This window comes from Cyrtonyx montezumae, unplaced genomic scaffold (assembly GCF_038088225.1).
Source record: "Cyrtonyx montezumae isolate F1298 unplaced genomic scaffold, pur_monq_1.0 scaffold_8, whole genome shotgun sequence".
NCBI classification, from domain to species: Eukaryota; Metazoa; Chordata; class Aves; order Galliformes; family Odontophoridae; genus Cyrtonyx; species Cyrtonyx montezumae.
The window spans coordinates 105,273,415-105,286,928 of NW_027072089.1; the positions used below are offsets into that span (position 1 = coordinate 105,273,415).

Genomic DNA, 13,514 nt, shown 5'->3' on the forward strand with positions numbered 1-13,514 from the left:
CTACAAATTCTCTATAGCTTCAGTACATACACATGTCAGGATGTTAAGATAGCATACCTTTAAGAAGCTCTAACAATATCCAAAACTAAGTTCAAATCCAAATATTAAAACAGAAAGAGTAGAGAGTAAAAAGGGAAGAATGCTTACACTAGTGAAGTCTTCTCCAGTTAAGTCAAGTCTTTCAAAAACAGGAACTAAAAGAACCAAAGGGCTCTACTACAGCAGTTTGCTACACAAATATGACAAAAACCACCACCAACTTTCAGCTGTGGCTCTTTTGTGGTTGTCAAATTAAAAAACACAACAGTGAGATCCCTTTTTCTCATTCTTTTTGGCCACCAGTTCATGCTAATTACAGAGAACCAGTATTTTTCACCTAGCAGCAAGCTTGCACGTTCACTGCTTATCATGTTAATGATAAAGTAGCAAATACTAACAAATCTACTGATGAGTTGCCCTCCTTCACTGACTCATCCATACAATTTAAAATCTCTGAAAAACAGAAGAATTCAGTAATCTAACAGACTCACTAGAAACAAAAAACGAAGCCATTAATAATACCTTTTTCCAGCCCACATCTCTGACAATGAAACCATGGCATACCAGAATACATTTGTACAAGAAGAGGGCTTGCTAAATGTACAGAACTACATGTATTATTATTGAACCATCAAACCTTCACATCTGTTTATGCTTTAGACTCAATTCTAATATTTTCCACAGTTATGGTTAGTACATAAGGGCTGTCCTGACTGCCATAGGACAGGATTCCTGGCAGAGCATTCTGAACCATCAGCCTCTGAGCACCTCCAGCTCCCAGAAAGTCATACAGCTCATTCAGGTAAATGCAAAAAAAGTTCATTACTTACAGTAGGATGTCCAGCACAGTAGGTGTAGCTAGCATGGGACTGGTAGTGCAAGCTTGCTCTCGGGAAGGTGTATGTATTCCAAGCAGGTTGGCTGCTATTCCACTGGTTGCTAAAGCCAGGGCTCATGGTCACTCTTGATTTACTGTTTTGGTACGTTCTCACTGTGGTGCTGGACTATCAAAAAAGAGAGAAATGCAAAGTAAAAATAACTTTTAAGCTCGAATATGAACAATGCAGCTACTTGTCAACATTCTGTGTATAAATACTGCTACATAGTCTGGAATAGACTTATTACTTCTGTAAGAAATGGAGAAAAACAAAAGTTCAATTCCATCAAAGATATCGGTGAAACAGGTAATCAGCAAAGGCTATTTCATGGAAAATGACAATTTGGGGTCAATATTTAGATGTCATGCAAAACATCAGGAATTCTATCTGGTAGGTAGGAAAGATCAAATCTTTACAAAACTACCACTAACTACATATACGTAATTATCTCAACTTCATAGCACTTTTGATTTATGTAATTTGCAAAACAAAATAACAACAAAAAATCAGATTTTATTATTTATTTTTAAGTTAACTTAGTAACTTCCATTGAAAATATCCCAGGCTATGTATGTCATCACTTACATTCTTCTTGCTTTCTCTGATTTTGCTTTATTTTATCAGAATTTTTCAGCTTCTACTCCTCCTTTTGTGACAAACAAAAGCCTAACAACAACAGCAAACAGCCAACAACAAACAAACAAACCCTGTTAATATTTGTACTGAAAGGACAGTTAATTACTGTAGGAAAAAATAATCAATTATCAAATAAAAACAGAAGATGTATTCAAAGTAAATGCACTCTAGCAGATATTTATGTTGATTTTCAAAGATGTAAAGATGTATTTTTCTTGATATTCTCATTCAATCTGTGTGTTTGAACTGTTGTTTTTCTTTTTTTTTTTCCCTTGGCAAAGGTGTTCTCAATATCACATGCAAATTTACACCAATCATTTCTAACTATTATAGCCCCAAAACTGTTGTTTTTAAGCTCACCGTGACCTCAGTAATATTACAGTGAAAGCTTTATGAACACAAATAATATTTCTCAGAAATCCTTGCTAATGTTCCTGTTAATAAATTGATGCTATCAATTTCACTATCTATGTTCAAGAATGAGGCTCAATTTGTTTTTATCCTCCTTTCAAAGACAGCTTTTCTATGAGGTGTACGTAGCATGAACCGTATATCAATATGGGTCACTATTGAACAAGGTGTTTTACACAGCACAAGTCTATTCTTAGCCCTGAGTGATAACGAGATAAATGAGAAGAAGAGTCTGATGGAGAAACAGAGATAGTAGCTTTGTAAATAAGAACGACTTTCAGTTTCACTTCACTGCTTCAGCTCAGTTTCTCTGGGATAGGATTATTGAAGTGGAAGGAAATAAGACGAGAGAATACCTAAAAAAAGGATTTAAGGACACATTTGACATATATATACATATTATATTATGTATGTATATTTCATTTATATATATAAATCTATAATCCTTCCATCTTTTATACTATGTTTAGATGAGCTGGTTGTAGAAACTACAACAGCAGATGCCACATTGGCATTTGCTGAACATGCCAAATTTGTTTTATTTAATTTTCAAAAGCTTAAGTACACAAAGTTTGCTTCAGATATCAACTGCTGTATAAACTTGAAGTTCAAGAAAAGGCCAAATGACTTCCTGCATGTGTTTATTTCCTGTACTGCCGATTAGGAAGCCTGAAAAGAGCAGTTTCCGCTCAACAGTTCTCAATATCTGGACAGATTCGCCTCCCGCCCCCATCCCTAAGTGAAGGATTCCTGTGGTGTGATTTCTAAAGATTTAACTTATGACTAGATGAACACAAAGCGTATGAATGAGCACTAAAATCCACACTAAACTCTCATTAGTCACTGTGTGTGACAAGTGGTTACTTTGTTCTTACAAAAGGCTTTATGAAAAAAAAAAAATTCTGCCCCTATAGTTAAAGGGGCTTATTTGAAATAAATCTTTTTGTATGAATTTATATCATGATATATCAAAGGAAAGAGACTATGGCTGCAGCTAGAGGAAAAAAAAAAAAGAAGGGTTTTAATGTGGTGGGTTTTTTCTTTTCTTTTCTTTCTTCCCCTTTTACCCTCTTTCCCCAAGGAGCAGAAACTGTATTTTCTTTCCTTTGACGTTCTACTTATCTTTCAGATCACTTCTCAAAGACAAATCTCTCTTTCTGGGTCCTGGCAGACTTGCTTCTACATCAGAGATGAGGGCTAGGTTTTGTCTTGGACAGATCAAGCAGAGTTTTAGTCAATGTTCTGCTACACGTATGTTTCTCCCCTTTATATACATAAGGTATTCAAGTATTGCTGCTTATTAACTCCTCTTGAGAAGTGTACCCCTGGATGAATACTGTATCTGGACAATAGCACTGCTTCTTCCTATTATTTCTGATACATCTCTGTTGTATGAACCAGTGAAAATACCACTGGGTGATGAGATATGAAGGTACACATTAGCTGTGGTGATTGTTATTCACCGGGTTGTTCAGATGTTCAACTGTACTCATGTGCCACACCAAACACATTCCTGTCTCCAACCCCATGCATGAGGCACAGATCAACCTCTTGTGCTACATATGGATGCAGAGACAAGTTTCTGCTCTTGTACCCTCTCACCATACAGTCAACATCAGAGGAGCTGTGTATCTCCAAGCCAGGAGGATCTATGCCAGATGAGGTACCCTAAAGGAACACAACTTGTGGAGAGAACCTGTGCAGAGGCAACATGAGCAGTCACAAGCAAAACTAGGTCTGGGATGAAGTACTGCTTGAATTTGCTTTTGTTTCTCACCACTTGGCAATGGACTAAATTAATTTTCCCGAAGTTAATTCTGTTTTATACGTTGGTAACTGGTGAGTGATCTCCCTGGATTTATCTCAGCCCAGGAGCTCTTCCACTTTATTTTCTCCCCCACCTTTTAGAGGAGAGGAGTGAAAGAGCAACTTCACGAGTATCTAACATCTAGCAAACATCAACTCGCCAAAAACTGGACAGTTTTATGGCAAACAAGGTTGATTCAGCATTTGAGAATACATTCATTCCCCCCTCAGCTCCAGTGATTACTCCAAGATAAGTTACCACTTTTCCCCACATCCTTGTCTTATTTACACCCTTAGGTCATCAGTAGTACAGCACTTGGAACCAAGTGATCTGCTTTTATCTGAGAATTTCTGCAGAAAATGATCAGGCTGTAACAAAACAGAACTTTGCCATCCTTGCCATGACTACAAGAAACAATGAATATTACAATGAGAGACTTTTTTTCCTTGAGCAAGTCAATCGGGTACCTTTAAACTCTTACATTAAGTCTGATTCAATCTAAAATTGAGATCAGTATGATTTAAATATCTAAGCCTATTTTAAAATACAGCCTTTGTTTCTCTGGCTTATAGGTAAAGATTTTTTTTCTAAAAAACTTTCAGATATTTTTTTTCTTCGTGTTTACAAAAGTTTTGAACATTTCTGGACATAAGCATGAGTGAAGTTCAAAGTATTATTAGAATTAGTAGTATTTCTTGAGCTTAACTGTTTCCATCTCTTAGTTTGTTTAATAGCTGATGTGTAAAGCCTAACAGTGGAAAACTAGAACATAGTATTTTTGAGAACTTTTATCTTTGAAGCATAAATGCTAAATAATGGCAAAAATTTTGACTGGTGCAATGTTTCCAGGTTTTTAAGAAGTTTAGAGTAAACTTAAGAACTCTGCAACTCCTCCCTATTTGCTTCTAAGTATTGCATACTGTTGACTAGGACTAAGAAACAAATAATTCTGATGTAAACTTAGAAGTTTTCATGTCATCACATACATGACCTCTTTTTCAATGTACCAACATCTTGCAGAAAACTAACATCTATATGTCTGAATTCTGAAGTTCTATGTCACTTCAGATGGAAGACTGACTGCATCCATCAAGCATCCTTATGACAAAAATTCAGAAATTATTCTCCCTTAGGTTACCTCTCTGCTTGCACTGTCTTACATAAAAATGAAAATAATAATAATAATAAAAAATTAAAAATACAAGTAGGATTAAAGTGGTGTAAAATAAAATTCAACCTCCCACTACATCACTACAACATATTTTAAAGGCAACTTCCATGAGCAGTGATGTTATTTCCTTAGCCCACATAATTTGAGCTGTCTCCAGTCCCTTGGATTTTGATCACAGAATGGTTCTATCTTCAGCTGTGTCTTTTTCTTCATGGCTTTTTTTGGTTGTTGTTTGTATGTTGCCTTTTTTGTGTGTGTGTGAAAGGAACTGTGTTTGAAATGGTGTCTGTGTACTTCACCTTATCCCTCCAATATGCTATTTTGGATGTTAAAGTGATTAGAAGAACTGAGTAAGGCTAAGCAGAGAAATAGCTGTGCTGGAGATTCTGTTTGCTAGCTCTCTATTTGCCTGTCTTTGGATGAGACCATGATGCAAAGTGCAACCGTGTGCTCTTAAAAGTTTGGATGCTTTATAAAACAGTACTGTTCCCACAGAAATCAAAATTTTTCTATAACCTGGAAGAGTCAGAAATGAAAAGATCTGCCCTGGAACATTATTGCATGAGCTAAAATGATGCATTTGTTTTCTTGCTCAGAGAAAATATGAAACTGGCAAACCAAATCTGAAGGTAGTTCATCACAAAATCCACCTGAGAGACCTTCAAGGCTGTAGTGATTGTGAAACTGAAGAGAGAATGTTTCACATTTGTTTTTGCTGTTGTTTCCCCCTTTTTTTTTTAATTGTTATGAAAACTAAATAGTGCAGATATTGCAGATAATAATATGCATTTTTTCAATATGAGGAAAGGGTAGTTTTGTGAGGTTTCTTTTCCACACATAATCTTTCATTGTTTCTCGCTAATCTTCTATAGTCTAGAATGAGATTCCTTCTGCTCCGGTAAGAAATGAGTTGTCAACACTTGGCCACTGCAAATTTTGAGTTCATCAAGTTTGTCTCATAACCTTTATGAAAAAGCTCCGGAGATGTGACTAAATTTTAAGAGAAACACTGTTTTACCAGACATAGAACTGGAACTCAATCCATTATACCTGGAAAAACAGAACAAAATGAGAGAAATGGCATTCCACTGAAACCACAGAGAAACGGTGAAGTTATATTTCATATCTCAGCATACACATAAGGCTATAGCTCATCCAATGGATCCAAGAGCAACAAGAGTGAGCCCACAGCAGGCCAAAACACAGAGGGTCCAGCCTATCTGTCCTTGCCCTTGTCTTGTTCCCTAGGGGCTTTCTGAACTGCAGGCCCCCCTAGACAAGAACAAGGGAACCTTGGCTGGCCAGACATAACAGCACAACTGAATTCTCTAGAGATGACACCCAAAAAAAATGCAAAGCTGAGAGGATTTTTAGGGTAGTTCTCAAATTAGCTGAATAACTCCTAAGAAATACATTCTAGGAAAAAAAAAATAATAAAGTCACTGTTATGTTTCTCCAGAGTTCTGCCTTGACAATAATATATACATGGTTTTCACACTTTTCTGGTTAGAGTTGCTGTCATTTCCAGTGACTCAACATTGTAATTCACGTTGTTCTTTTAACTGTTACTTGAATCCTCAGAGTACTTTTTTCTGTGCAAATTATGAAACACTGATGCTGCAGTTACAGAGAGAGAGCAGGGGAGCTGAAAAAAAAATGCGAATGCATCACAGTTCCAGGAAGTGGAAATGAAGAGCCCAGTTTTTGACTCACATACCATCCGCATCAGTGCCAAGAGGCAAAGAACTTCCTAAAGTTATGTTTTATTTGATCTGAATTAGGATATTTGTAAAAAGTAAACTGGGAGCAATAGGTGTTAGATAGAGTCAAGACATTCAGCATGAATTCCAGGTCCCTGCCTTCTTTGCTTTGAAAGGAATAAGAATATGGAAAATCTGTTCAGATTATTATTTAATCAATCTATATTGAGAAATTTAAGCCATACCAACCTCCGAAGGACACTGAATATGGCACTTTAATGGTAGATTCTCAAGTAATTGTTTTCTAAAAATAAAACACAGTAGCAACCCTTAAATTTACTTCAGACTTTTTTACAGCTCCACGGTTACAATTTAAAATAGGGAAGCATTGTATTAACCTGAGAAGAGCATGGTCTAAATATTATTCCCAGTAAGTTCTGGCAAGAGCAAGTGCCGATGAAGGCTCAGTTACAGATGACCTGCACGAGTTGCACAGGTCTGATTTCTGAAGATCTCTCACACATGCACCACTCAATACAATATATTCCCTCAATTGTGTACACCTATATGGAGTACCTAGAAAAGAGCATACTCTTCCACCAGGAGATGGGAACACACAAGTGACAGAGGCACATGTCTCGAAGGGGAGGGTTCATGCCAGATAAAGTCTGACGATGAACACCAATCTTAAAAGAAAGTCTTTATTACATACAAAGTACTCCATCTTTAGTCTCTGATCTTGGCAGACCTCTGGAATATTATTTTTACAAGGTCTAAGAACTCTTCTGTCACATATGGAAACTGCCATACATTGAAATCTTTCCTGAAAACTGCACAGCAGTACTTGGGAATTGTGGCACTCCCTCTGTAAAAGACAGAACACTAAAGGACGCTGCAAATATTTAAGTACCATATTGAGAAATATTCTAACGTGTGATGTTTCCTAAGATCACATTTCCAGGCACAGATGGCTCTCATACCCCTTTGGCTGTAAGTCAATGAACCATTTTTACCTACATCTTACTTTTTTTTTTTTTTTTGCAAGGAATATACTGCAGACTGAAGCAGAAGTTTAAGATCTTAACTGATTGATGCCTGATTTTAGTATTTGCCTGTCTGCTAAACTGGGACTTTTACACATAGCTATCATCTTTTGTTAAACTCATTAGTTTCTGATACTTCAGAGGGAAAAATAATTATTTCATTGACACCTGAATTCCCTTTCAGTTTATTGTACCCAAAGGTATGTTGCACCCTCTTCTGCAGTATCTTTATGGGGTTTTTTTTGTTGGTTGTTTTTTGATTTGTTTTGTTTTTTTTTCCTGATATATCAGTTTACTATATGTATATTGAGTTATTCCCTGAACAATAAATCAACCACTGTCCTGGGTACAAAATGATTTTCCTTGCACTAGATCTGTGACGTACAATGTTTTTTAGGCAATTCCAAGAGTAGCATCTGGCTGACAGTTTAAGCAAGTCTGCAATATTAACTGACCAAAGCAATCCAGACATATGTACCTGGGAAGAAGGTTGCTTAAGAATAACTAAAAAATGTTCACCGTGCAAAACCACTTATATAATCCTACCAAATGAGAAGTCAGATTTCTTTTCTCATCTAGAACAGATAAAGCATTGATTCCAACATCACATGCACATTACAGCCTCCACAAAATGCTTACTTTACTGAACACACCACAGTTGCGAAGTGCATTCGGCCACTGGGAAGAATTCTATAAATCCTGCAAAGCTACCTGATGTACCACTCTACTGCTAACTCATGTGGATGGACCTGCATGTTTTTGCAAACCTCACTGAGGGATTAGGACATTTATCAAAGCTATGATTTCTTTCCTGCAATGTTATATCTATTGTATACTAGGAGTTTTGCAGGTGCATGATTTATCTGTCCTGTCTTTAGCTACAATACCCTGCAAACAGTTTTTATTTTGTGCCGGGGAAACAAACACTCCTCTCATAAATTGCTTTACTGCTGACTGGGGAAAAGGCTCCTTCTCTCTTGACAATAAAACTACTTGGTTGTTTATTTTTTTGACCATGGAATAATAATTGCTAGCATAACAATCTGAAGCTCAACAATTAAATAATATAGAGAAAAATGTTTCTTTTTTTAAGTAAAATGTCTGAGCTCCAATTTAGTGAGAGCTTTTTGATATTTGATTACATGAGGGACATTAAACACAACATAGCCATTGAAGATTCAGGTGAAGGAGCAAAGGTGGAGGAAGTAAATGTCAAACAAATGGAATGGACAAAACTCTTTTTTAAAATGGAAAAAAAAAATGATATGAATTCTTCTACTGGGATCAAGACTGACCAAAGGTTTCTGTATGGTTGAATATGTTCTATGAACATTTTAAGAAGTGAAAAAGCAAACTCAATAACCAGGAAAACCAGAAATGAAGTCTCTTACTCAGTGAAATTATAGTCAAAGTCTACAGGCATTTCACTCAAGTTAAATATTCATAGAACCATATGTATAGAATATGACACATTTGAATGTAAAAAGGCTAATATTCACAAGATTTTCTAGTACTCAGCTAATCTAGTAGAAAAGTAACAGCCAGTCTAACCATTCTGTGTCTTCAGTAGGAGATATAAAATATAAAAGAGAAAGTAGAATGAACTATAAAAAGAAGAAAATAACAACAACAAAAAAAAAAGAAGTATCCAAAATCAGCTCTCAGGTTACTTAAAATCAATTTCAGCTACCCCGGATACCTATCGAGTAACAAATACAGAACAGATGAGCACGCATCCAGGTCTACAGAGTTTCCTAGAAAAGTCACTTTCTCTTCCTTTAAGCTTTAGCCATGCATGCTAGAGAGAAAAATATTGTTAATTTGTTAACAGAGACTAGACAATTATAACTGGAAAGTTGAGTGTAAGCTATTTGAATTCAGTGTAGCAAAGACTGTTTTTCCAGGATATGACAATACAATGATACAGATTTCATGAAAAAGTCAGTAAATGCTTTTCTCTGGAGAAGAAAAGAAACAAAAGACTAATAAAATCTAAATAATCCTGAAAATTATTAACAATTCAATAATCTAAACTAGTGGGAAGAAGACACAGACATCAACAAACAAAGCTACTATTATGTAAGTGAAAAACTTATCAAAAATCTAAACAGAAAGAATAAAGCAAGAATAAATTAATACATGCTAATGGATTGACTATGCAAAGCTTCTCTGGTCTTGATTAGCATATCATTTATAATAACAGGACTACTCATGACCTTAAAATAAACCATGAGTATAAGCAAATAGATCTCTGACAAAGCATTTTAGAAACTACCTCTAAGTTAAACACTGTTCTCTCCTGCACGTATGTCTACTGTGTACAGTGTTATCACATGACCAGATCATAAAAGAAAACTTCCCTCTAGAGAAATTCAGTCAAATGTTTCTAATTATACAAAAATGTTTACTTACATGTAGGCAAGTGAATGCAAATAAGTATCCTTCACCTCATAGTACCTTCCCTTTAAAATACAAAAAAACCTTTCAATCTTCTCAGCTAAAGGTCAGAAGTTTTATTGGCTAACTGGCATTTTGGCCATGTTACTGGTATTTTAGATTACTGTGCTATGTTATATTAGTTACCCAACAAAGTCAGCACTAACAAAATCTAATTTAGTTACGTCTTACTGTCATACAGTAAGGAAAACACATAGATCTGATAACACTGTCAGCTTTCAGGAGATTACAATGCTGAGAAGAAATCACCCCAACAATTGAGGGGCTCAAGGTGGAAGACAGAAACCTTTTGAAGCCTGGTGGATGAAAAAAGAGAAACCATAGAACCTCAAGAGAGGAAATCCTGCTGAGCTCCTTGGAGCCTAGCAGGCAGAGATGCACATCTTTGCTTAGGAGACACTGTCAGCCAGGGGAATAACTCAGCACAGTGCAGCCTATGGGATTTTTCTGCTCCAGGGCTCAGTGGTATGAAGATGATTCAGCTCCTTCCTATTGAAGTTTATCATAAACTTGACAGGAAAGAGGAGAAAGAAAAATGATGGAAAGCTTTGATTTTTTGTTTCTTCCTGCTGTAACCAGAGCACTTTTTCCTATCCCCAGAAGTTTATTTGAGCTCTTACGGGTTTGTTGTCTCAATTTTAAATTCGAAGTACTGCAGTCATGTCCAAATTGCAAGAAGCAGATGAGAGACAAGGAGCAGAGACAGACAACAAGACAGGAGATGACCAGAAACCACAGCAAGAGGCTCCAAGAATAAACAGATGCTACCTTCTCTCATCTGTTTTCTGTTTTGTGTTCCTGAGCCTACTTCTCACAAGACAAGATATGAAGTGAATGAAGACGGAGATTCCTGTCACATTTTTCCCAATTGGTTTAAAAACTCTGTTTTGTGAATACAATCCTTTCTAGAGCAGAGGACTGCATTTCCAAAGACTGATGAGGGATGGAACTTCTACCACTCTATAAGGACACTTGTTTAAAAATGCTAGGGGATTAAAAGCAAATTAAAGTACTACAGTTACCATAAAAATTCCTTTAAAAAGTTATTTTTAAAATTTCATATTTTTGTGTCAGAAGAAAGTAGTACTCTGCAGCCCTGTGCTCAGAATACAGATTTTAGTAAAATTTTCTATATAGCATATTTGGTTATACATTGTATTTCTTCACTCACACAGGTGTTATATCCTTATGACAGAAACAGGAAAAAACAGCAATATAAACAAGATTTGTACAGAGGCTTGCCACATTAGTTACACTATTATCTACCAACAGAGTTCTGATTCATTGGTGGGAATATCTTTGAAGACTGCTGAAAGATATTTTTAGAGATACATTATTTGTTCAGATTAAAACATATTTTTGAAGCTCCAAGAATCACCTACACTTTGCTTCATTATTATTCAAGTGCAACTTGTAGTATGTAGTGAAATGTTCTATAGATACTAAGACAGAATATTAATGGGTATAGCTCTAAAAGGATAGAATAGTGCATATTATGCTTGAGAGAAAAAAAATGTACTTACACCTAAAGAGGAAAATAAAAAATTACCATTAGCTCTGAAGTAAGCTTCCTGAGTGACTCAAACATTCCAAAGATCTTCCCCAGTCTCTGGAATGGCAATATTACTGTTCTCTCTTTTGTAAACTTTGGAAGAGGGAGTGATATTTAATCTCCAATTATAAGTCTTAAATCATCATTATTCTACCAAAACTCAAATAAAAACATAAATGGATTACTATAAAATAATGTTATCAAAAATGGTTTGTTGAATAGACTGGCTTTCCAAAACTGCAAGCACATCCATAATGTGCTGTACTGGGCTTGCACCAGCTCCACTGCCCACAGCTGTGTGTTTGAGAAACAGTGAATCTTTGGAAACACAAGTGGGAAAAAAAAAAAAAAAAAAAAAAAGAGGGATAATAAGAAAGACCCAATTACAAAATCCTGTCCATCTCCAAAGGAATTCTTTGTATTTGCCAGTTCACCAATCCATAGAAAAGAGAGAAAAAAAAAAACCCTGATATTCCCCTGGTCATGTTAAAATGCTGGCCATCCAGAAATCTCTGAGAAACCAGAAACGATAGGAGAATGGACAGCAACTAATAATTGAAAGCCAAATACAGCACTAAATTTGGAAACAAAAGAAATAAAACTCTTAAGCTAATTCAGTTTCAAGATACTACTGCAGGAAATTTGGATTATGGGAAAAATATTAACCTCCAAATTGCACACACTTGCAGTAACTTCCTTACAAGCATTTCTTTTTTCCAGTTATACAATAAGAATTAAAGCTGTTACAACTTGGAAGAAACACAGTAAAAAATACCAAGGGTCTTACAGTAATTTGTGTGCATACATGTAAGCATAATTAAGTGAAATAAAGGAAAGAGCAGATATTAAATCCATTGGCAGAGTATGTTAAGCAAGCTAATAAAACCATGAGTTAGGTGGATTTAAGAAAACTAAAGCAATGTAAAAAATGAAGATGGGGAAAAGAAGACTGGGAGGACAGACAGTTTAATAATAATTGAACTTTGCTCCATTTCATTTGTCTATGTATATTACCATGGGAGGACAGGTGGAAAATGCTGTGAAGCTACTCTATAATTTATAAAGGTAAAATGGTAAGTTGTTACATCTTTTTTATTATCTTTTATATTTTATGTTTTAAAAGAAATATCTAAAAACACTAATATAAGGGGGAGAGTTCAATAATTTATTTGATTCTTTAACTGATTGTAGCTAAGATATTTTTCTACATAACACGAATGAGGAAGCTCACAGAAAAAAAAGATGTTTTTTTAAAAGATGTTCTATAGCCTAAATATGGAACAAATCTTTATCTCATATTCCATCATATTCAAAAGACTAAATATATTTATGTTCCCAGCCCTCTAATTTTTGAAATATCTGTTTTAGACTCTCATTACACTCAAATTGTTCACAGATGTTGTGGCACAACTGAATATTTAGAGATAAACCATTCAGATATCTGACGGCATTGTCAACCTGTTTACAAAATATAAATTATTAAATAGACACTGAATAGATGCTAAAACCACCAAGATCTGAGGGCACCAACTGCTTTTACATCTCTTTTAGGAAACACATATTTCCTAAGTAGACTCATCTAATAAGAATGATAAACTTAGATCAAAACAATAAAACATGCATATTCTTGTTTGCTATAGCCTAAAAAGCTGATTAGAGACAGAAACAGCTTAATTCATAACAAATTCTCAAGACAGTTATTAATTAATGCAAACCAACTGGATTATATAAAAATATAGTTATTTTAGAAAACTTAATCTTGAGAAGAACATTTCACTCTAAATATATGTAAAGGAGTAGTTTATCCTCAAATTTAAGAT

At 35.3% G+C, this 13,514-nt stretch overlaps 1 protein-coding gene across 3 annotated transcripts in view; it reads right to left on the reverse strand.

The window, feature by feature from the left end:
* Positions 1–13,514, reverse strand: part of RBMS3 (RNA binding motif single stranded interacting protein 3) — a 706,597-nt gene that overhangs the window by 494,285 nt on the left and 198,798 nt on the right. For all 3 annotated transcript variants that reach the window (XM_065753689.1, XM_065753691.1, XM_065753690.1), the window contains one exon: positions 870–1,043. In XM_065753689.1, the coding sequence (XP_065609761.1) occupies positions 870–1,043 (174 nt within the window). The remainder of the gene's footprint in view (positions 1–869; positions 1,044–13,514) is intronic.